Here is a 25,368-nt window from a genome sequence, read left to right as displayed (position 1 = left end):
GAGCCATCTCCCAGCCAACTAAAATGTAAATTAAAAAAATTATCAGGCTAGGGAAACAGCATAATGGTTATGTAACAGCCATTCATGCCTAAGTCCCAGGTTCAGTCCCCAGCTCCACCATAAGCCAGAGCTGAGCAGTGCCCTGCTAGCTCTCTGTGTGTCTCTTACTGTGTCTCTTTCCTGAAAAATAACTAAAGGGGGCCGGGCGGTAGCGCAGCGGGTTAAGCACACGTGGCGCAGAGCGCAAGGGCCGGCGGAAGGATCCCAGTTTGAGCCTCCGGCACCCCACCTGCAGGGGGGCTGCTTCACAGGCAGGTCTGCAGGTGTCTGTCTTTCTCTCCCCCTCTCTGTCTTCCCCTCCTTTCTCCATTTCTCGCTGTCCTATCCAACAACGATGACATCAATAACAACAATAATAACCACAACAATGATAAAACAACAAGGGCAACAAAAAGGGGGAAAATAGCCTAGAGTTTCAGAATCAGTGAAGCAGGGCTACAGGTATCTCTCTTTCACACTCCCTTTCCATCTCCCCCATCCCTCTCGATTTCTCTTTATCAAATAAGAATGATTTTTACAAAGTATTGTGGCTATCTGCACTTTTTTTTTTTGCCTCCAGGGTTTTCACTGGAACTTGGTGCCTGTACCAATCCACTGCTCCTGGAGGCCTTTTTTCCCTCCCATCTTGTTGCCTTTGTTTATTGCTGAATAGGACAGAGAAACAGAGAGAGGAGGGGAAGACAGAAAGGGGGAGAGGAAGATAGACACCTGCAGACCCACTTCACCGCCTGTGAAGTAACCCCCCCCCCCCCCGCAGGTAGGGAGCCAGGGGCTCGAACTGGGATCCTTACACTGCTCCTTGAGTTTTGCGCCACATGCACCTAACCCTCTGTGCTACCACCCGATCCCCCCCCACCCTGGTCTGCCCTTTCTAATGTTAATAGCACTCTGGGTGAGTAGGCTTGTCATGACCAAAGAAAAATGAAGGGGTCTCCCTAAAACTCAGCACTCATTAGCCACCCCCCACTCATCTTTTTCACAAATACTTGTCACTGGGGTAGGTGGGTGAATGCAAGAACAGCCTTGGACCCTGCCCCAGTAGTCTCTGAGAAGACTCACCGAGCAATCAACAGTGTGTGCTAAATATCGTTGATCAGGTCACGCAGGTGACAAGGGGACACATCTCAGGTACTCTAGCAGTCCCGACAGGGAACATTGCCCAAGAGGTGGTGGTCAGCAGAGCCCCACAGGATACGTGGCTGGCAGAGAAAGGGAGAGCAGGTGCAAACGCCTCACTGAGGAGTAACTCAGAGTTCCCCGGATGGACTTGAGAATTTCTCAGGAGCCCTGTAAATGTAGATTGGGGCTAGGTGAGGGGTGGTGAGAAAGAGACCAGAAATAAGTCATTCTCAAATAAGTAAAATAAGCCAGAGCTGAGCATTACTCTGGTGGCAAAAAAAAAAAAAGGAGGGGGGTGTGAAGCAGATAAAGAGAAGAAGTAAAAAGCCCAGAGTGCCTGGCCAGCCCACCACAGAAGTGGAGTCCCATCACAGCTTTGCGCTCCGGTTCACATCCTCACCAAGGGGAGCTTGGACCTCCTGTGTTTGAAGGCTCTGGGAAGAGCTCACTAAGAGAAAAGTCACAAATGCAGTAAGCTGTGTACTTGAGGGAAACAAGGACGCTTTTTTTGTTGTTTGTTTGTTTCTTTCAGACTACATATTTAACTTCGCAACCGCTGCCACAAAAAAGATAACTGAATCAGTTGCTGAAACAGCCCAAACAATAAAGAAGTCTGTGGAAGAAGGAACGATAGATGACATCATTGATAAGGTACATTTCCTGTCTTTTGGAAGTAGAAACTGAGGGAAATCATTAGCAACTAATATGATCATTCCTCCTCCTCCTTCTCTTTCTCCTCCTGTTTCTCCTTCTCTTGCTGCAACTCTGGGTTGACTTGATTTCTCCAGGCAGGATGGGTAGGAATAAAGCCACCTGGCTTTCTGTGTCTACGCGTTTGTGTCTACGGTTTTAGTTTGAGGAGCCTGTGCCAGACTTTGCCAGGGTGCATGCAGGTCTGTAACTGTTTGTGCTGGAGACTGGTGCTACCACAGCAAGTATCTGCAGCATGTTAAAGGCACACTGTAAAAAAAAAAAAAGTCACAAGAGGTGGCACAGCACTAAGGCATTGGACTCTTTATATATATATATATATATATATATATATTTTTAAATATTTATTTTATTTATTTATTCCCTTTTGTTGCCCTTGTTGTTTTATTGTTGTAGTTATTATTGTTGTTGTCATTGTTGGATAGGACAGAGAGAAATGGAGAGAGGAGGGGAAGACAGAGAGGAGGAGAGAAAGATAGACACCTGCAGACCTGCTTCACCACCTGTGAAGCGACTCCCCTGCAGGTGGAGAGCCGGGGTTCGAACCGGGATCCTTATGTCGGTCCTTGTGCTTTGCGCCACCTGCGCTTAACCCACTGCGCTACAGCCCGACTCCCATATATTTTTTAATATTTATTTATTCCCTTTTGTTGCCCTTGTTGTTTAACTGTTGTAGTTATTATTGACGTTGTTGGACAGGACAGAAATGGAGAGAGGAGGGGAAGACAGAGGGGAGAGAAAGATAGACACCTGCAGACCTGCTTCACCACTTGCGAAGCGACTCCCCTGCAGGTGGGGAGCTGGGGGCTCAAACTGGGATCCTTATGATGGTCCTTGCGCTTTGCACCACCTGCGCTTGACCCGCTGCGCTACCGCCCGACTCCCTCAGCTGTTGAAGTCCTCCCCCTCTGAAGGCTCTGAAAAGTGAGTTTGTTCATTCTCGACAGTGATAAGGTTTGGGTCTTAGAAAATCCACTTGTGTTAGGAATCACTTCAGCTTTAGCCAGCTTGCTACTTGGATAGTTTTGTCATGTGTGCTGTTTCCTACAATGAACTTTAATCTTTTTATAGGGTAATAAAAAATTCAATTTTAGCTCAGTTTACTTTTGCGTTTGAAAAGACATTCATGGAGCCAGGCAGTAGCGTACTGGGTCCAGCGCAAATAATATGAACCGCAAGGATCCCAGTGTGAGTCCCTGGCTCCCCACCTGCAGGGGAGTCACTTCACAGGCGGTGAAGCAGGTCTGCAGGTGTCTCACTTTGTCTCCCCTTCTCTGTCTTCCCCTCCTCTCTCCATTTCTCTCTGTCCTATCCAACAACGACAACAACAATAATAACTACAACAATAAAAAACAACAAGGGCAACAAAAGGGAATAAATAAATAAATATTAAAAATTTAAGGGTGGGGGTAGATAGCATAACGGTTATGCAAAGAAACTCATGCCTGAGGTTATGAAGTCCCAGGTTCAATCCCCCACACCACCATAAGCCAGAGCTGAGCAGTGCTCTGGTGTTTCTCACTGTGTCTTTCTCTCTCTCTGCATCTCTCTCAAAAATATAAATAAATAAATAAATAAATAAATAAATAAATAAATAAATAAATAAAATACCTTAAAAATATTTTAGGGCCGAAAGTAGATAGCATAATGGTTATGCAAACAGACTATGTTTTGAAAGATACTCGTCGTATATCGTCGTATAAAAAAGGGTGGAGTCACATACTGAAAATTCAAAAGTGGTAAACCCTGTTGAACAAACGGGCAAGTGTTGCTGTTTCAGCCTCATAGGGAGAAAATGAAATGGCTCAAATATCCTGTACAAGTCTTGAGTCTATGTAGGTTTTTACATAATAAGCAACTTGATTCTGTATGTGTATGTGTGTGTGTGTGTTTTTTTTTAACAGACAATCATAGGGGATTTTCAGAAGGAACAGAAAAAATTTGTTGAGGAACAGCATACCAAAAAATCAGGTATGGGGGAGGGACACTGGACGTGATAGACTTACTTACCTGCCAAACTTTGTTGAAGTCCAGGTACATTGCAGCCACCATGCGTGGAGACAAACTGAAAACTCTTCAGGTTTAAAGGAAGTTGTTGTGTGTGGTCAGGGTGGTGGGTGCGGTCATCCAATGCTATTCCCTCTGGGGAGCTGGCTGTGGGAGAGAAGGCTTCCGTTCGTTCTCACTTTACGACACATCCAGCAAAGTGTCTGGACATACAGTAAGCACTCAGCAAGTGCTGCCTCCCTTCGCATTCTTTTCCCAAGGAAAAAGTGAAAGGACTTTCCAGGGAAGACCGAGCCTTCCAGAAGCCATGAGGTATAGAGAACTGACGCAGCGCCTCTCGTTACTGACAAATACTCATTCGTGTATTTGTAGTCCTAAGGTCTTAAAATGGTGCTCAAAGGCTGAACTAACCTCTCATGTCTTTTGAGACTAGCAAAAGTGTTACCAGATAACTGGGTGAGTTGGAGCAGTGCTGTATATTCAGAAAGAACTATTTAGTTCCATGGTGACGTCCCACCAGGCGGTCTTGCACCTAGGTTAACTCCAAAGCATGACACAGCTCTTTGCAAGTGATCAACTGAGTGAATACACAGGTTAATGTAATTTAGTGATGGGGGTGGGGGGTAAGGAGCTGGCTGGGGTCTCTGAGTTTAGGAATTGTGAACAATTAGGAGTGAGAAATTTGGAGAGGATTTCAGTTTTTTTAATATTCATTTATTTATTTGTTTATTATTCCCTTTTTGTTTGCCCTTGTTGTTTCTTATTGTTGTAGTTTTATTATAGTTATTGTTGTTGTAGTTATTGTTGTTATTGATGTCATCATTGTTGGATAGGACAGAGAGAAATGGAGACAGGAGGGGAAGACACAGATGGGGAGAAAAAGATAGACACCTGCAGAGTTGCTTCACCGCCTGTGAAGCGACTCCCCTGCAGGTGGGGAGCCTGGGGGCTCGAACCAGGATCCTGAGGCCGGTCCTTGCACTTAGCGCCACCTGTGCTTAACCCGCTGCGCTACTGCCCAATTCCCAGATTTCAGTTTTGGAGTACCCACTAGACACCTAGGGTAGAGGAAGGTACACAGAAGTAGGGAAGGGAATGCAGGTGACCAGTCAAGAAGTCCATTCCTCTTGCCCCCCCCAAAAATCCAAATAAAACAGAAGCAAGTAAACTGTTTCTAAGACTTGTGGGAACTCTGGTGGTTATCTTTGGGAGGTGGGAGGGTGACCTTACAGAACTGTGGTGGAGTGGAACTAAACATTATAATCTTACAATCTTGTAACAAATTTTTTTTAAATGTATTTTTTTTTTAAAAAGTGCATTCCCTAGTCATACTAGTCAGGTTCCCAGGAGCCCCGTGGGACTAGCAGCTCCCATATCAGACGACGCAAAGAACATTGCTACCACTGCAGATAATTCTGCACGTCAACACTGCTCTAACGTAACTATGCAGCGGCAGTCTGATCTGTTCCCAAATGAAACACAGAGAACTCCTTCTTTCAGATCAACATCTCCTCAGCCTCTCTTTGTCTTTGGTGACATTTCTGGGTTTTGTGTGGTGCCAAGAATGGACCCCACCGCCACTTATGTGTGAAGCATGGGCTTTGTTACTGAGCCCATCCTGGCCCTGACAGGAAGGTTTTGGAAGACTATTCTCCTTCCTCCATTTTTTTCCTTTTATCATTTTATTAGAGGGGTTAATGGCTTACAAGACAACAGTAGATAACACACCTGCCTTGGTAGGTGCCTGCAGAATGCTCTCACCTATAACTCAGGTCCCTTTATTTTATTTTATTTTATTTTATTTTTGCCTCCAGGGTTATCACTGGGGTTCAGTGCCTGCACTATGAATCCACTGCTCCTGGAAGCTATTTTCTTTCCCTTTTGTTGCCCCTGTTGTTTATCATCATTGTCGTTGTTGTTATTATTATTGTTGTTGTTATCCTTGTTGTTGGATAGGACAGAGAAATGGAGAGAAGACAGAGAGGGGGAGAGAAAGATAGACACCTGCAGACCTGCTTCACCGCCTGTGAAGCGACTCCCCTGCAGGTGGGGAGCCAGCGGCTCGAACCAGGATCCTTACGCCGGTCCTTGCGCTTTGCGCCACCTGTGCTTAACCTGCTGTGCTACCACCCAACTCCCTCCCTTTTTTATTTTTAAGATCAATCGGGACGCAGAGGTAGATAGCATAATGGTTATTCAAAGAAACTCTCATGCCTGAGGCTCCAAGGTCCCAGGTTGTTTTTTTCTCTGTTTTGTTAGAGACAGAGAAATTGAGAGGGAAGGGGGAGATAGCATGATGTTATTCAAAGGACTTTCTTTTAATTATTTTATGAGATATACAGAGAGAAAAGATAGATAGATAGACAGACAGACAGACAGACAGACAGACCAACTGACTGTCCAACCAACCAGAGCACTTCTCAGCTTATGGTGGCAAAAGACGTTCATGCCTGAAGCTCTGAAGTCCCAGGTTCATTCCACTACATCACCATAAGCGAGAGCTGAGCACTGCTCAGGAAGGAAGGATGGAGGGAGGGAGGAAGAGGGGAAGGGAAGGGAAGGGAAGGGAAGGAAAGAAGGAAGGAAGGAAGGAAGGAGAATAAAAGGAAAAAAACAATGATCTGCAGCACTTCTTTTATTTTGTAAACAATTTTTTTAGATATTTATTTACTTTTTGTTGCACTTGTTTTTATTGTTGTTGTAGTTGTTATTGTTGTTGATGTCGTCTTGTTGGATAGGACAGAGAAATGGAGAGAGGAAGGGAAGACAGAGGGGGAGAGAAAGATAGACACCTGCAGACCTGCTTCACCACCTGTGAAGCAACTCCCCTGCAGGTGGGGAGTCAGGGGCTCAAACCGGGATCCTTGTGTCGGTCCCTGCGCTTTGTGCCTCGTGCGCTTAACCCACTGCGCTACTGCCCGGCTCCCTCTGCAGCACTTCTAAACCACTCCTCAAGCTCCTCTCCTGCAGCTGGGATCCGGGGCTTGTAGGCATCAGACCCCTCCATTGACACTGAGAGCGCTGAATGTTCCTATTTAGAACTGGTCAATCAAGCAATAAGGTGATTGATTATGTGTAAACGTTCAGCCACAGACTGCAGTGCACCCCTGTAACCTGCTTTTCTCTCTTCTTCTTTGTCATGAAAACTAAACTTCGCAGAAGCAGCAGTGCCTCCGTGGGTTGATAGCAGTGATGAAGAAACAATTCAGCAGCAAATCTTGGCCTTATCAGCTGTGAGTACCGAGTGCTCCCTTTTCTAGAAATGCTTACTTCCTCTCCTGATTTTATCCTTAACGCATGGTTCATCTTCTCTGGAACACCGGAAATATTCAGTGGTCAGAAAAGTCATGACTCTTTGAGGAGCGGGCGGGCGTGCTCACAGGAGGGACACACAGAGACCCCACAGCCTGTGCTCTGAATGTGGGGACCCCCTCGGATACTGCACTGGAGGGTGGGGTCTCCCTTATTCAGCCTCCAACACCCAGCCCTGCTCAGCCTGGCATCTGGGGTCCCTTTCAGCCAACCTCTGTGTGGGTCCCCGCAGAGCCCAGAGGAGAGGACAGAGGATGGCGCCCAGGGAAAGGGTCACCACCCTTTCAAAACAAAACAAAAACAAACAAAAAGAAAAGTCATGACATATTTTTCTATGTTTTTCTTTTGTTAATATTTTATTTATATATATTATAATGAAGGAGCAATCCAGAGAGAAAGATAGAGCCCAGAGCTCTGCTCAGCTCTGACTTGTGGTGATGCTGGGGATTGAACCTGGAACTTCGGAGCCTCAGGCATGAGAATCCTTTGCAGAACCATTATGTTGATCCCTTCCATCCCTTTTTATATATTTTTCTATGCAAAACTGTGTCGTGACTTTTTCTGACAACCAATATTTTGAGCTGGTAGAGATATATTCTGCTCTCTCTCTCTCTCTCTTTTTTTTTTTTTTACTGTTTCACCTTATGTTACTTTATTTTTAAAGATTTTGTTATTTTTTATTGATACCAGGGTTATTACTAGGGCTTGGTACTGGCACAATTAACCCCCTGCTCCTAGCAGCCATCTTTCCCTTTAATTTTTTTAAAAATATTTTTTAATTAATTTATTTATTTTCCCTTTTGTTGCCCTTGTTTTTTGTTGTTGCTGCTGCTGTTGTTGTTGTTAGATAGGACAGAGAGAAATGGAGAGAGGAGAGGGAGACAGAGGGGGAGAGAAAGACAGACACCCGCAGACCTGCTTCACCGCCTGTGAAGCGACTCCCCTGCAGGTGGGGAGCCGGGGGCTCGAACCGGGATCCTTACGCCGGTCCTTGCGCTTTGCGCCACCTGCGCTTAACCCGCTGCGCTACTGCTTGACACCCCATCTTTTCCTTTTCTTTCCTTTGCTCTTTTCCTTTGTTTTTTTTTTAATTATTATCTTTATTATTTATTGGCTAGAAACAACCAGAAAGCTGGAGGAATGGGGAGAGAGGGAGAGAGGCAAAGTGACCCCCTTTGTGAAGCTTTTCCCTGCAGGTGGGGATCGGAGGCTTGAACCTGGGTCCTTGTGCATTGTAATGTGTGCTCAGCCAGGTGTGCCACCACCTGCCCCCTTGTTTTTTGTTGTTGTTGTTGTTTGTTTTGTTTTTGTTCTTGCCTCCAGGGTTATTTGCTGGCGTTTGGTGCCTGCACTATGAATCCACTACTCCTGGAGGCCATTTTTGCCATTGATGTTGTTGTTGGATAGGACAGAGAGAAATGGAGAGAGGAGGGGAAGATGGGGGAGAGAGAGGCAGACACCTGCAGACCTGCTTCACCGCCTGTGAAGCGACCCCCCTACAGGTAGGGAGCTGTGGGCTTAAACCAGGATCCTTACGCCAGTCCTTGCACTTTGCGCCATGTGTGCTTAATCCGCTGCGCCTGACCCCCTCCCCTTGTTTTTTTATTATTATTTTATTTGACAGGACAGAGAGAAATTGAGAGGATCGGGAGGGGGGAGAGGGAGAGAGAGAGACACCTACAGCCCTGCTTCACCACTTATGAAGCTTCGCCCCCTGCAGGTGGGGACCAGAGGCTTGAACCTGGGTACTTGAGCATGGTAGCATGTGTACTCAACCAGGTGTGCCACTACATGGCCCCTAAGATTTATTTATATTTTTGGGAACGATCTCTTAGTAAAGCACATGCTACATTGTGCAAGGGCCCAGGTTCGAGCCCCCGATCCCCACCTGCAGGGAGAAATCTTTGTGAGCGGTGAAGCAGGGCTGCAGGTGTCTCTGTCTCTCTCCCTCACTATCACCCCTTCCCTCTCAATTTCTGGCCGTCTCCATCCAGTAATTAAAAAGATAATTTCAGGAGTCAGGTGTTAGCGCAGCAGGTTAAGCGCACGTGGCACAAAGCGCAAGGACTGGCGGAAGGATCCCGGTTCGAGCCCCCGGCTCCCCACCTGCAGGGGAGTCACTTCACAGGTGGCGAAGCAGGTCTGCAGGTGTCTGTCTTCCTCTCCCCCTCTCTGTCTTCCCCTCCTCTCTCCATTTCTCTCTATCCTATCTAACAAAGACGACAACAATAAAAACAACAAAGGCAACAAAAGGGAAAATAAATATTTTTTTTTAAAAAAAAGGTTTTTTAAAAAAAAGATAATTTCAAAAACGAAACACTAGGGAGCAGTAGAGTCATGCAGACACTGAGGCCCGGGCTAAACCTTGGTGGCAAAACATAAATGATGGGTTTTCCTTTTCTGAGAGGGAGGGCGATCAGAGAGCATCACTAAGTCAAATGTGTGGCTTCTCCCTTTCCATCCAAGGACAAGAGGAATTTCCTCCGAGACCCTCCAGCAGGCGTGCAGTTCGTCTTTGATTTTGATCAGATGTACCCGGTCGCCCTGCTCATGCTTCAGGAGGACGAGCTGCTCAGTAGAATGCGATTTGCCCTGGTTCCGAAACTGTAAGCAGTGTGTTTGCGGCTTCAGAGGAAGTTGCTTGTGAGAGCAGAGGCAGGGCTGGGATGGGTGGTCTATAGCTCGGTGGCCCTTTGGCCCGCACCCCGCCTCACCCTCAGTCTCCACACAGCCAGGGCTGGAGAATCCACACAGAAAACCAGACCTAGCTGGAAATCTCACATACTACTCCACCCCTGGTTACACATACGCCCTCTGTCCTTGTCTCTGGATGCAGTGGTATACATTCTCTGAGCACAGAAAAATGTGGTTTCTTTTCTTTTTTAAACTTATTCATGTGAAAGCTAGGCAGAGAGAGAGAGAAAGAAGCAGACATCACTCTGGTGGTACATGTGCTGCCGGGGATTGAACTCAGGACCTCATTATTCATGGTTGAGAGTCCAGTGCTTTATCCACTGTACCACCTCCCGGACCACAGAAAAGTGTGGTTTCTTAAAATGCTCTTTCTGAGGTTGGGAGGTGGCTCAAGGAGAATGTCCGCCTTACGTGAGGCCCCGGGTTCAATCACTGGCACTACATGAGGATGACAGAAAGCAGCATAAATGACAGAAGTCTCTTGGTCTCTTTCTCACTGAATAAAAAGGAGGGAGGGAGGGAGGAAGGGTAGGTAGGCAAGGCTTTCTCTCTGCTTTTTTCTCAGAACTTCATGTTGGTTTTGGGCTAGCCGCCTTTAGCAAGTGCGTTAGGAAAGAAACACTCCAGCACTCAGAAAGACCACTACCGTAATAAACCATGGCCGACTCCAAACCTGGGACTAGAATTAGAAATGGGGAGGGGAGGAAATGCCATGTGGTGATAGGCAGAGATACTGAGGCAAGGCAGGGGGAGTGCCAAAGAAGATTCCCTGAGCATGAGCTGAAAAACATAAGCAGGATGGTCCAGGAGGTAGTGCAGTGGAGAAAGCATTAGACTCTCCAAGTGTGGGGTCCTGAGTTCAAGCCACAGCAGCATATGTACCAGAGTGATGTCTGGTAGTTTCTCTCTCTTCTCCTATCTTCTTCAAGAATAAATAAATAAAATCTAAAAAAAAAAAAAAGGATAAGCAGGAGTCAGGCGGTAGCGCAGCGGGTTAAGCACACGTGGTGCAAAGTGCAAGGACCGGCATAAGGATCCCAGTTCGAGCCACCTGCAGGGGAGTCGCTTCACAGGCGGTGAATCAGGTCTGCAGGTGTCTGTTTTTCTCTCCCCCTCTCTGTCTTCCCCTCCTCTCTCCATCTCTCTCTGTCCTATCCAACATTGATGACATCAGTAACAACAACAAAATAACTAACTACAGCAATAAAACAAGGGCAATAAAAGGGAAAATAAATAAATATTAAAAATCTTAAAAATGAATAGAGAAAGAAGAGGGGGCCGGGCAGTGGTGCAGTGGGTTAAGCGCACATGGCATATAGCGCAAGGACTGGCACAAGGATCCCAGTTCAATCCCCCAGTTCAGCCCTTGTTGTTTTATTGTTGTAGTTATTATTGTTATTATTGATGTCATCATCTTTGGATAGGACAGAGAGAAATGGAGAGAGGAGGGGAAGACGGGGAAAGAAAGACACCTGCAGACCTGCTTCAGCGCTTATGACCCCCCTCACCTCCTCCTCCCCGCCACAGGTGGGGAGCCAGGGACTCAAACTGGGATCCTTGTGCTGGTCATTGTGCTTTGCACCATGTGCGCTTAGCCTGGTATGTCACCACCCGGCCTCCATAAGTTGTTTTTTTTTTAAATATTTATTTACTTTCCCTTTTGTTGCCCTTGTTTTTTTTTTTTTTTACTATTGTTGTAGCTATTGTTGTTGTTTTTGATGTCATCGTTGTTGGATAGGACAGAGAGAACTGGAGAGAGGAGAGGAAGACAAGAGAGGGGAAGAGAAAGATCCCTGCAGACCTGCTTCACTGCCTGTGAAGTGACTCCCCTGCAGGTGGAAAGCTAGGGGCTCAAACATTACGCCAAGTCCTTGCGCTTCACGCCACGTGCACGTAACCCACTGCGCTACCACCTGACTCCCCCCAATAAGTTTTTAAAGGTCTGTTGAATGCCCCACTTCACTTATCATTAAATAAATGCAAATTAAAAGAGAGGGAAGGGGGACATAGAGAGGGAGAGAGACAGAGACACCTGCAGCCCTGCTTTACCACTTGTAAAGTTTCCCTCATGCAGGTGGGGACCAGAGGTTTGAACCTGGGTCCTTGCTCATGGTAATGTGTACACTCAATTATGTATACAACCTTCTAGTCCCCCCTCTTTTTAAAGATTTTTTTATATTTATTTATTCCCTTTTGTTGCCCTTGTTTTATTGTTGTAGTTATTGTTGTTGTTATTATTGGCTAGGACAGAGAGAAATGGGGGGGACAGAGGGAGAGAGAAAGACAGACACCTGCAGACCTGCTTCACCGCTTGTGAAGCGACTCCCCTGCAGGTGGGGAGCCGGGGGCTCGAACCAGGATCCTCACGCCAGTCCTTGTGCTTTGTGCCACATGCACTTAACCCACTGCACTACTGCCTGACTTCCGCCATTGTTGCCCTTCTTATAGTTGTTATTGTTGTTGTTATAGCTGTAGTTGTTGGATAGGACAGAGAGAAATTGAGAGAGGAAGGGAAGACAGAGAGGATGTGAGAAAAACACCTGCAGACCTGCTTCACTGCTTGCGAAGCGACCCTCCTGCAGGTGGGGAGCTGGGGGCTCAAACTGGGATCGTTATGCTGGCCCTTACACTTTGCACCATGTACAGTTAACCCGCTGCACTACCACCCAGCCCCCATCAGATTGAATTTTAACAGTGGGCTCAAATTGTTAATACATTTCTAATAATGACTTGTTCTTTGAAATATTAAATCTTCCTTCCTTCTTTATCTTGCCTCTCTCTCTCTCATCAATTTCTATCATGAAATCGATAAAGAAATCTTAAAAGCAAGCTGGACTGCACTTAGCATGTCTCAAGATCTGACTTGTGTCTATATCCTTGCCTTTCACCTCTGTCACTTAAATACTAACTTCCTTGCCCAGCTGTCATTCACAGCTGTCACCAGAACATGCTGTAATGTCTTATTTCAGGCCTGCCCAGCCCTCGGTCACAAGCCTGGGCCCTCTGTGTTTCCTGTAAATTTTCACTGATTGTCTCTCCGTCCAAGTCTTGGTCATATTGTGCTTGCTTCCTCAACTCTCCCCATTCTGAGAACCTGCATCTGCCCTTTTGTCGTTCCTACTAACAAGGCGTCATGAGAACAGAGTGAGCAACTCTCGCAGACAGACAAAAATAAGCACCACAGGCACCGGGTCAGGTTTCTGGCTGTCATGTGTGTGTGCGTGTGTGTACGTGTGTGTGTGTGTGTGATATTTTCAATGATTTGGAAGGTGGCACAGTGGCTAGAAAACTGGTCTTAGAAGGCATCGTATGTGTCAGAATGATAGTTTGATACATGCTTTCTCTCTGTCTCTCTCTCTCTCTCTCTCTCTCACACACACACACACACATTTTCTCTCCTTCTCTCTCCTGTCTTTATCATAAATAAGTAAGGGACCAGCATGGGCTGAGGAGACACCAAAGGTCCCCCCAACTTCAATCCCCATCATCACCATAAGCTCAGCAGTGCTCTGGGAAGAATAAGGGCAGGGCAGCCAAATAGATCACTCGGATAGTGTCTGCTTTGTTATGTGAGGGACACGGGTTCAAGCCCAGTCCCCATCGCATTGAAGCTTTAGTGATGTGATCTCTTTGACTCTCTCTCTGCCTTTCTTTTCTTTCTTTTTCTTTTTCTTTTTCTTTTTCTTTTTTTAACCAGAGCACTTCTCAGCTCTGGCTTATGGTGGTGCAGGGGATTGACCTGGGACTTTGGAGCCTCTGGCATGAGAGTCTCTTTTGCATAACCATTATGCTCTCTACCCCTGCCCTCTCTCTGCCTTTTCTGTCTGTGTCTAAATTTTAAAAAATCTTGAGTGGTGCTGAGCGCAAGACAGGCGTAAGGATCCCGGATCGAGCCCCCGGCTCCCCACCTGCAGGGGAGTCGCTTCACAGGCAGTGAAGCAGGTCTGCAGGTGTCTATCTTTCTCTCCCCCTCTGTCTTCCTTTCCTCTCTCGATTTCTCTCTGTCCTAACAGCGACAACATCAATAACAACAACAAAAATAACTATAACAATAAAACAACAAGGGCAACAAAAGGGAATAAATAAATAAGTAAATAAGCAGAGACCTTTAAAAAAATCTTGAGGCTGGGTGGTAGCATACCTGGTTGAATACACATGCTACAATGAATGAGTGTCCTATATAGGCACCGCGCTGATTGCACTGCTGGAGCTCCTGGATGAGTGAGTACCCTCATTCAAGCCCCTGATCCCTACCCAAAATGGGGAAAGCGTCCCAAGCACTGAAGTGCTGCAGCGCTCTCTCTCTCTCTCTCTCTCCCTTCCCCTTTCCCTCTTAATTTCTGTCTCTAGCCAATAAGCACATAAGTAAAAATATTTTTCATTTTTATTTGTTTGCCTCCAGGGTGATTGCTGGGGCTCGTTGCCTGCCCCACAAATCCACCGCTCCTGGAGGCCATCTTTTCCCCCTTTGTTGCCCTGGTTGTTTTTATCGTTGTTGTGGTTATTATTGTTGTTGCCATTGATGCCGTTGTTACTGGGTAGGACAGAGAAGAGGGCAAGACAGAGAGGGGAAAAGAAAGACAGACACCTGCAGACCTGCTTCACCGCTCGTGAAGAGACCCCCTTGCAGGGGGAGAGCCAGAGGCTCAAATCAGGATCCTTGCACAGGTCCTTGCACTTCGCACCACGTGTGGCCAACCCACTGCACTACCGCCCAACCCCCCTTAATTTTATTTTTTAAGATTTTATTTATTCATGAGAAAGGAGGAAAGAGATGAAGAAAATCAGACATCACTCTGGTACATGTGCTGCAGGGCATTAAACTCAGGACCTCATGCTTGAGAGTCCAAAGCCTTATCTACTGTGCCACCTCCCGGACCACACAATTATATATATGTTTGGTGGTGAGAAAAGGGAATTCATTACCTCTTTTTTTTTTAATATTTATGACCTTTTAATCAATAACCTCAGGGGCTTTAAACTACGGAATTATAGGCAAGGACACACCAAAAAAGCAGGGAGTATTTGTGACCAAAAGAAAGAAGTCTGCTCTGTTGCCCAAACACAAAGGTAATTTCTAGCAGCTAACTGGTAAAGTGAACCCTGCTTCTATGAATAGAACTGAAGCCCAGCAGCGACCCCCCCTGAAGAAGGTCGGTTTCAGACTGAAACCATACAGAGAAACCAAATACATGTACCACACTGAGCACACAAAATATTCTTTAAATAAATACTTTTTTAAAAAGAGTTTTTATTGGGGCCAGGCAATAGCGTAACTGGTTCAGCGCACACACTACAGTGCACAAGGACCTGTGTTCAAGCCCTGGTCCCCACCTACAGGGGGAAGATTTCACAAGTGGTGAAGCAGGGCTGCAGGTCTCTCTGTCTCTCTCCCTTTCTATCTCCCCCTGCCCTCTCAATTTCCCACTGTCTCTATCCAGTAATAAATAGATTAATTAACATTTTAAAAAATTTATTTCACTTCTCTGGGATAAAATGATCTTCAGTGTTTTTTGTTTTTTATATTTTATGTGCTTATTTTGGATAGATACAGAGAAATCTAGAGGGAAGCAGGAGATAAAGAGGGAGAGAGACAGGCCTGGGCTGTAGCACACTGGGTTAAGTGTACATGGCGTGAAATGCAAGGACCAGCACAAGGATCCTGGTTCGAGCCCCCGGCTCCCCACCTTCAGGGAGGAGTCACTTCATGAGCAGTGAGGCAGGTCTGCAGGTGTCTATCTTTCTCTCCCCCTCTGTCTTCCCCTCCTCTCTCAATTTCTCTCTATCCTATCCAACAGCAATAACAACAACAATATCGAAATGGAAAAAACAGCCTCCAGGAGCAGTGGATTCGTAGTGCAGGCATTGAGACCTAGCAATAACCCTGGAGGCAAAACAAAAAAAAAAGGAGAGAGACAGAGAGACACCTGTGGCCCTGCTTGACCACCCATGAAGCGTCCCGCATGCTGGTGGGGACCAGCATCTTGAACTGAGGACCTTGTGCATTATAATGTGTACCTAACCGAGTGCGCCACCACCGGCCACTCCGTGTGTTTATTTATGTAATTCAATGCTGGTGGCAGTTGTGAAGCTTCCCCCTGCAGCTGGGGGCCAGGAACTTGAGCCTGGGTCCTTGCATACTGTAACCAAGTACACCTCTGTCCGGCCCTGGCTCCCCATCATTCTTTAAGCAGTCCTCCATTCTCACCACCCCCTACTCCAACGCTCTCCTATCACTCACTCCCCGTGGAAGACCACCCTTATGTGGACACTTACCTTAGCCTACCTTGGCATTGGCACCCCATGCCAGTTACTTCTACTGGGTTGTCGGAGAAGTCATGACATATTTTTCTATGCTTTTGTTTTTTTATTATTATTGGATAGAGACAGAGAGAAATTGAGAGGAAGGGGGAGATAGAGAGGAAGAGAGACACCTGCAGCTCTGCTTCACCACTCCTGAAGCTTTCCCCCTGCAAGTGGGGACCAGGGACTTGAACCTGGGACTTTGTGCACTGTAATGTGTGAGCTTAACCAGGTGAGCCACCGCCTGGCCCCTCTATGCTTGTTTCTTTTTAAGTTTTTCTTTTAATATTTATTTATTCCCTTTTGTTGCCCTTATTTTATTGTTATAGTTGTTGTTGTTGTTGTTGGACAGGACAGAGAGAAATGGAGAGAGGAGGGGAAGACAGGGAGAGAGAAAGACAGACACCTACAGACCTGCTTCACTGCTTATGAAGTGACTCCACTGCAGGTGGGGAGCCGGGGGCTCGAACCGGGATCCTTAAGCGGGTCCTTGTGCTTTGCACCGCCTGTGCTTAACCCGCTGCGCTACCGCCCGGCCCCCCTCTATGCTCTTCTATGTACGAATGCATCATGGCTTTTCCGACAGCCCAGTAGCACCCAGGTGAGTTTGAGAGCCTCCGAGCAAGCACTCTGAGTCGGACCTGACCTGCACTTCAGTCCTTCCCAGGCCCTCTCCTAGCTCACGTGGCTCTCACTGGGTGCCGGGCATGTCCTTGCACAGGAACAACACCCACATTCCTCTCGCATTGCCTGAAAGTTAAGCTCTTAATCCTGTGGCAAACTGCAAATACTAGGTGGCACCATGGCCCCACTGCTAATCTCGCAGGCCGAGTTGCTGCCTTCCCAGCAGCACCTGCGCCCCTCTCTTGGGCTGGGCCAGCGTGGGGGCTCTAGAGGCTTGGATGGCTCTGTTTTGCCTCACTCAGCTCTCAGTGGGCAAGCAAATGCGAGTCTCCCTGGACCTCACTTCCAGATCAAAACGCCCCTCAAGTGGGCCCTGTGTGTGCTCCCATAGATGTGCTCTCACCTGTGCTGTTGTCTTTCAAAGTGTGAAGGAAGAGGTGTTCTGGAGAAACTACTTCTACCGCGTCTCCCTGATCAAGCAGTCGGCCCAGCTCACGGCGCTGGCCGCCCAGCAGCAGGCGGCAGAGAAGGAGGAGAAAGACCACGGCGAGGAAGATGAGCTGCCGCTGACAGGTGCACGCAGGGCAGGGCAGGGCAGGGCAGGGCAGGCTGACTCTGCAGGCAAGAGCTGCCTTGAAACGCTATCAGAATAAGCAGCTTGTCATCTAGCGTGTCATTGTCATCTCGATGGGAAAGGCTTTGCATGCTTTCCAGAGGAAATGTTCATTTTTCTCTTAGTGCCCTCTCTCTGACCCCCCTTCTCCCCCCCCCCACGCGCGCTTTCCCAAATTTCCCTTTCCTGGGCTCTCTGTTTCTCACTTTTCAGGATTTTTTTTTAGCTCTTCTCTCCCTTATCATGCCTTCTTTGCTCTTCACCAAGTGGCTTTAAATGCTCTGGCCCCCACCGCTTCAGCCCACCCCCCCCCCGTCTCTCAGTCTTCAGTTCCACCTGATGTCTTCCCAGTGAAGTCAGGCATTTCACAGCAACGTTTCTGGTCAGTGACAGACCACTGTGACAGTGGTCCTGCAGCCCAGGTGTGTCGTCAGCTTGTGCTATCACACTCAGTGACGCCCACCCAGGAGGACTTCACAGTAGGCTCCCCCGGTGTGCTCCTGTTGGTGGGGGCCACACAGCTGGAGAGTGGGCCGGACTGAGCTCCAGTCCACCCCGGTGGACAGTACCTGTTTGCATGGGGGGGAGCTCTGCCATTTGGGGCATTTTCCGTGATCACACAGAGCAGTGTACCATCGGGTTGTACCACTCAGTGGGAAAAGAGCAGGCCTGCCTGCAAGGCCAGGGAGGCGGAACCACCTTGCTCCGCTCCACGAGGCCTGCTTTGACCCTAGATATTATGAACCCCAGGCTGTCTTCTTGTCTTTCCCTCTTCACTATTTCTTTGCTTTGCTTCGCTTTTTTTTGTTTCTTTGCCTCCTGGGTTATCGCTGGAGCTTGATGCTGGCACAACAAATCCACTGCTCCTGGTACCTTTCTTTTCCCCCATTGTATTCAATAGTGCGGAGAGAAATTGAGAGAGGAGGGGGAGAGAGAGACAGAGACACTTGCAGCTTTGCTTCACCATTTGTCAAGCATCCACCCTACAGATGGGGAGCGGGGGCTCAAACCCGGGTCCTTGTGCATACTTAACTGGGTGCTCCACAGCCCAGCTGCATTCTTTGCTATTTCTTTATTTTAAATGTGTTGGCAAATGCCGTTTTACTGAATCTTGCCTGTGTCACAATGGGGCTGGATGTGGTGGAGCAGTAACTGGCCATCTAGTCAGGTGGGTAAGCTGGCGGCACAGCCTGGCGAGGGGGCATGCCCCAGAGAACACCAAGCTTCACTGTCTGTTTTCTAGCATTCTGGAAAAGAATTCTGTTTTCTAGCATTTCTAGCAAAGAAGAAACCTGGAATCATAATTCTCATCCTAAAGGAAGAGTAGGACTATTCTGCTATCACTGAAGCCAAAACTTACTTCTGATTAAAAATCTTGCATAAGGGGCATCAAATATGATACCTTAGTCAAAAATGTCCCCAAAAGGAACAAGTTGAGATGATTTTGCCTGCCTTTTTCTTGCAAAAACAAACAAACAAACAAACAAAACTAAAAGCAATAAGAAACCATTTCTAAAAATTATCTGGTAGTGTCATGTTGTGGATATTTTAGTTGTTATAATACGTATTCAGAATGGAACCAAGCAATTATTATCTCTCTTATTCTCACTTCATAGAGGCAGTACGGCCCAAAACGCCACCTGTTGTAATCAAATCTCAGCTTAAAACTCAAGAGGTAATACAGTTTTACGTTATACCTAGTAGTTGATGTCTGGAAATGAAGTAACTGTGTGAACCATCTGCAATGCCATTTCAAGCTGCTTCTGAATGCTGTTCTTATCTACTCTGAGGAAGAGGGGTCCCGTACTAGAATGGTTAAGGGCCTACAGCTGAGACGTGAGAGGCGATGGATTCCCTGGCACAAATAATTCTTAAGAATGCTCATGGGGGGCTGGCCAGAATGATTGGAGAGATCCAAACTGATTGAGTATTACAGATTCAGGTGGTGACACATCTCGTTACCAAGCAACTGTGGAGGTTAGGTGGCTGGAGGGGAGTGATCATTCACCTAGCAGAGTAATTCAAGGAGATTTCTCCTGCATTAAGATGTTAAGCTGACCACAGACAAGAGCTCTAACAGGCATGTGTCATGGGGAAATCCATTTCCAGAGTTACTGTGTTAACATTTCAGGATGAAGAGGAGATTTCTACCAGCCCGGGTGTCTCTGAGTTTGTCAGCGATGCCTTCGATGAGTGTAAATTAGATCAAGAGGACCTGAGGAAGGAAATGGAGCAGCTGGTGCTGGTCAAAAAGGAAGCGGGAACAGCTGGAATAGAAGGTACCCAGCAAACCGGCGACTCTGCCCCAGTTCCCAACTTGATGGGAGAATAGTGTCGTTCAGCAGCAGGTGCCCAGAATCAGTGGGAAGCTTTGCCTCAGTCTCACCCTCACCCTCACCCTCACCCTCACCCACTAGGAGGCGGCGGCTATAGCAGGTGTGACCAGACCCCACGGCCTCCTGCTTTGCACACGCACAAGAGAGTGGACAGGAGAAACGGAGACCCAGGGAGGTTAAGGTGACTTGCCCAGGACATATCAGCCCCAATGTGACCTGGAGTGTATGCACCCACCCCTCCACAGAGACAATGTCCTCTAGCCTTCTGTAAAAGCTAGCATCCTCACACAATACTATGTGCAAGGACCCAGATTCAAGCTTCTGGTCTCCATCTGCAGCTGGGGGTGGGGGGAAGCTTCACAAGCAGTGGAGTAGTGCTGCAGGTGTTTCTTTTTCTGTCTGTCTCTCTCCCTTTCACAAGAAATGGTCACCTGGGGAGTCGGGCGCTAGCGCAGCGGGTTAAGCACAGGTGGCACAAAGCGCAAGGACCGGCGTAAGGATCCCGGTTGGAGCCCCCAGCTCCCCACCTGCAGGGGAGTCGCTTCACAAGCGGTGAAGCAGGTCTGCAGGTGTCTATCTTTTTCTCCCCCTCTCTGTCTTCCCCTCCTCTCTCCATTTCTCTCTGTCCTATCCAACAACAACGACAGCAATAACAACTACAGTAATAACTACAACAACAATGAAAAACAACAAGGGCAACAAAAGGGAAAATAAATAAATATTAAAAAAGGAGTCAGGCGGTAGCACAGCAGGTTAAACGCACGTGGTGCAAAGCGCAAGAACTGGTGTAAGAATCCCGGTTCGAGCTCCCGGCTCCCCACCTACAGGGGAGTCACTTCACAGACGGTGAAGCAGGTCTGCAGGTGTCTGTCTTTCTCTCCCCCTCTCTGTCTTCCCCTCCTCTCTCCATTTCTCTCTGTCCTATCTAACAACTACATCAACAACAACAACAATAACTACAGCAACAGTGAAAAACAAGGGCAACAAAAGGTGAAATAAATATTTAAAAATTTTTTAAAATAAAAGAAATGGTCACCTGGAGTGGTGGAACTTTGCAGGCTCTGAGCCCCAGTGATAATCCTGGTGGTTAAAATTAAAAAAAAAAAAAAAAAAAAGGCATCCTGAGCCAGCAAGATAGCTCACTTCAACAGAGCCCCTACTTCGTCATATACACAACCCAGGTTCGAGCCCAGCCCCCACCACACTAGAGGATGCTTCAGTGCTATGGTCTCCCTCTGTCTGTCTCTCTGTCTGAAAAAGCCAGCCAAAGCAGTGAAGCCCCAGTAACAGCAGCAACAACAACAACAAAAAAAAAAGCTGGCCTCCTGTTTGACTTGATACGCTGTATAGAAGACTCATTTCCCAGCTGCTGCGCGTCACAGGGGCATTGATTCTGGGAAAGAGCAGACTGCTTTTTTTTTTTTTTATATGAAATCATCTATTAAAAAAGAAGAAGAAAGAGAAAAGCACGGCAGGGGGAGGGTGCTTTCCGGCTACAGCAAAGCAAATGACCGCTTCCAGCTGACTGTCAAGCAAAGGCTTGAGTTAATGGTCACACGCAGTGTCTCCCGAAGCCTGCCGAGACTCCCGGCATGCAGGGCACGGATTGCTCCCACAGTGGGGCACAGAGCCCCAGTCTACTAATGAGCTTCCTGCTTAGGGGTGACCAGGGAGCCCACTGGCACACTGTAGAGGGATGCTGGAAGGCAGGAGTGAGGAAGCAGTGCAGGAAAGAGAAGCAAGTGGGAAGGGGGAAACTCAGGCTCAGCAGCCCCTCCAGACCCTCCCACTCCGTCTGTTTCTGGAAGGATGTTTGCCCTTCACGCCCACCGGAGCAGACTGTGCACTGGCACCCCTCTCCTGGGGACGGCAGTAGTAGCAGACGCCCTGCAGCAGGATCCATTCGTTCGTTCGTTCATTCATTCATTCATTTTGCTACCAGGGTTACTGCTGAGGGTTTGGGTGGCTGCAAGATGAATTTAACCACTCCTGGCAGCCTTTTATAAATTGTGATCGAGACAGAAATAGGGACAGAGAAGGGGAGAGAGGGAGCCTTCTCTGCTACTCATGAAGCTTCCCCACTGCAGGTAGGGTTGGGGGAGTGGCACCACAGTCCTTGCACATGGGAACTTGTTGCCTCAGTATTATTTAAAGTACTCTATTTTATGACTATCCTTTTTTTATGCCTCCAGGGCTATCACTGAGGCTCTGCGCAGGCACTACGAATCCATTGCTCTGGAGGCCGTTTTTCCCATTATTATTTTTTTATATTTATTTATTTATTTTCCCTTTTGTTGCCCTTGTTTTTTATTGTTTTTGTTATTTATGTCATTGTTAGATAGGACAGAGAGAAATGGAGAGAGGAGGGGGAGAAAAAGACAGACACCTGCAGACCTGCTTCACCGCCTGTGAATCGACCCCCCTGCAGGTGGGGAGCCAGGGGCTCGACACTTTTTCCATTTTATTGGAGAGAAATTGAGAGAGGCAGGGGAGATAGAGAGGGACACGACAGACACCTGCAGACCTGCTTCACAGCTTATGAAGTGTCCCCCCTGCTGGTAGGGACCTGGGGGCTCGAACCCGGATCTTTGCTCGGGTCCTTGTGCCACCACCTAGCTTTCATATTTGATAGAACAGAGAAAAATTGAAAAGGGGAAAGGGAGACTAAGGGGAGGGAGGGAGGGAGGCAGAGAGAGAGAGAGAGAGAGAGAGAGAGGAGAGAGAGCTGTAGCACTGCTTCACCACTTGTGGGGACCGGGTACTTAGACCCCAGTCCTTAAGCATGGCAATAAGTGCACTAAACCAAGAATGCCCCTGCCCGGCCGGCCCTTTGCCTCTGCGTTTGTTCTTAAGGCCTAGGCGGGCTGCTCGCTGCTGGTTGTCCCTTCTCTGAGTCCCTGTCTGTACTCTTGCGTGGACCGCTTCATGTTCTTTTACATCCTGACTGTCTCCAAAGGCACCTAAGCTGTGCGAGGGCTAGAGCCTTGCAGCACAGGCAAGCTTTTCTTTGGAGGTCGCTGTGGTCAGAATTCCAAATATTTGGGTGTCAGGCGGTAGCACAGCGGGTTAAGCGCACATGGCACAAAGCCCAAGGACCGGCGTGAGGATCCCGGTTCGAGCCCCCGGCTCCCCACCTGCAGGAGAGTCGCTTCACAAGCGATGAAACAGGTCTGCAGGTGTCTGTCTTTCTCCCCCCCTCTCTGTCTTCCCCTCCTCTCTCTATTTATCTCTGTTCTGCCCAACAATAATGACAACAAGGGCAACAAAATGGGAAAAATGGCCTCCAGGAGTAGCGGATTCATAGTGCAGGCACCGAACCCCAGCAGAAACCCTGGAGGCAAAAAAAAAAAAAAAAACCAAAAACCTCCAAATATTTGCATTGTGTTGTCTCTGTGACTGAGTATAAGGATCATCTTCAAAAAGATGAAAATGAGGGGCAGGCAGTGGCGCACCTAGTTAAGCACTCACACTACAGTGCGTAAACACCCAGGTTCAAGCCCCTTGTCCCCACCTGCAGGGGCAAAGCTTCATAGGTAGTAAAGCAGGGCTACAAGTGTCTCTCTGTCTCTCCCCTCTGTTTCCCCCCCTCCACTCTCAATTTCTCTGTCTCTCTGCAATAATAAATACTTAAGAGTTTTTTTTTTAAAAAAAGATGAAAATGATTACTAGCTTTTTTCTTTTTTAAAAAAATTTTTATATTCATTTCCCTTTTTGTTGTTTTATTGTTGTAGTTATTATTGTTGTTATTGGATAGGACAAAAATGAAAATATAAAAAGAAACTTTTCCCCTGCAGATGGGGGGGTTATACACCATAATCTTACAATCTTGTAACCTACTATCGATCACAAAGTCAGGCTTCTGTGAGAGGCCACCCAACTTGAGGGTTTGGGGTCTGCTGCCACTCTGAGGAGATCCTAGTAAAGGGGTTAGGCATAGATGGGGGGGGTGGATCTGGTGATCTGGTTGTGTCTGCATGCCTGTCTGGAGCTGTGAGCTGTGTGGTACTGAGTCACTTACCCTCTCTGAGCTCCCCGGGGGGGGGGAGGTTATAGCTAGGCCATGGACTATTCTAAGGATGAAAAGAATGCCGTCTAGAAAGTTGTTAGCCTAGTGCCTGGCTTAGGATGCGCTCAAGAAACTAGAGCAGTTTTTGTTGACATCGTTCATCTTTGTTTATTTGTTTTAACCAGAAGTGGCACTGTTCCGCTCTGGCTTATGGTAGTGTGGGGGATTGAACCTGGGACTCTGGAGCCTCAGGCATGAGTGTCTCTCTGCATAACCATTATGCTATCTACTCCTGCCCAACATAATCATCCTCACAGTTGTCTTTTAAGTTAAGGGGCACCTGCCAATTAGCCATTTCAAGAGAAGGACAAAGCTTCCAGAAGCCCAAATGAAGCAAAAAGCACGCCACACCTACTGACAACAGCTGACGCCTAGGTGTTTCTACATCTAAGAAGTACATCTTTCTGTTCAGACTTTCCCTCCGTGACTGTTAAGATGTGTGCAGCCTTGCTGAGCACACACAGGGCTGAAGCCCAAGACATTAGAAATCACTGTGGCTGGGACTGACATAGCTAATTATAGTTGATTGAATTGTTAAAGCCGGCATTAGGAATTCAGAGAGGTTCTCTTTCTGCCCGTTTGTATCTTTCAGAGGACTCTGCAGATTGGGAGAAAGAGCTGCAGCAAGAGCTCCAAGAATATGAAGTGGTGGGAGAATCAGAGAAGCGAGATGAAAATTGGGACAAGGAAATAGAGAAAATGCTTCAAGAGGAGAATTAACTGCTCCGTGCAAGAAAAGAATGCTCCTTAACATTCTGTGACTGACATTAACTAGATGTAGACTCTCAGTAAATCAGAGCACAGAGTACAACTTTTTGAAATTCTTGTTTCCAAGCAAAACTTGCCTCTTGTACTTTATGTATACAAAACAGTTCTTCTAACAATCAAGGGGGGTTGTTTTACATAATATTTCTTCAATCTGGTTTCGAGATGGTCTTATAGTCGATGTGGATAACTCTGCCACAGGAACCAAGTAATGTTTGAAAGTTCTGTTTTCTGTGAAGTCAGAAATATAATTTATTCTTCAATTGTGGGTTTCTAAGCATTTGTACTTACTGCATTTTGTTGATACACACGAGTTAAAGTACTTAATGGATTGATAGCGGGCAAACGCTAGAAGAAGAAGAAGAATGGATTGATAGCTATTAAAATGACCAAATTGTACCAAAGAACTTAAGAGGAAGCACTTTCAGGATGATTTTCCTGATAGGTATTTTCTAAAATTCTACCTGGAGGTCAAAAGATGCAATGATTTGGTTGATGTGAATGGGAGAAATGTCACACGACGTGACATTGCGAATTACTTTGCGAAAAGGTGTTTTCTTGCTTCTTTTTACATACAGCACATGTTACAAGCTGCTTTCTAAATCCCACTTTATGGTTTTGTACAATGCAAGAGCTTTCCGCCTTTTTGCATTAATCAACTTCAGAAGCCTTTAAAGTGTCTTTTGGCATTATTTGAATCATCGCCACATAGCAATGTTTTCACTGTTTCTTAATTAAACTGTCAGTCGTTATTATAA

At 47.0% G+C, this 25,368-nt stretch overlaps 1 protein-coding gene across 1 annotated transcript in view; it reads left to right on the top strand.

Moving 5' to 3' along the window:
* SYAP1 (synapse associated protein 1) overlaps positions 1-25,368 on the top strand; it is a 26,665-nt gene extending 1,297 nt beyond the window's left edge. The window contains exons 2-10 of the mRNA XM_060182688.1: positions 1,611-1,830; positions 3,795-3,861; positions 7,057-7,130; positions 9,676-9,815; positions 17,255-17,403; positions 19,060-19,118; positions 19,575-19,722; positions 24,438-24,929; positions 24,969-25,368. Coding sequence (XP_060038671.1) covers positions 1,611-1,830; positions 3,795-3,861; positions 7,057-7,130; positions 9,676-9,815; positions 17,255-17,403; positions 19,060-19,118; positions 19,575-19,722; positions 24,438-24,565 — 985 coding nt within the window. The 3' untranslated portion in view covers positions 24,566-24,929; positions 24,969-25,368. The remainder of the gene's footprint in view (positions 1-1,610; positions 1,831-3,794; positions 3,862-7,056; positions 7,131-9,675; positions 9,816-17,254; positions 17,404-19,059; positions 19,119-19,574; positions 19,723-24,437; positions 24,930-24,968) is intronic.

Source organism: Erinaceus europaeus, chromosome X (assembly GCF_950295315.1).
Source record: "Erinaceus europaeus chromosome X, mEriEur2.1, whole genome shotgun sequence".
Taxonomy (NCBI): Eukaryota; Metazoa; Chordata; class Mammalia; order Eulipotyphla; family Erinaceidae; genus Erinaceus; species Erinaceus europaeus.
This window is presented reverse-complemented; position numbering and strand designations above follow the sequence as displayed.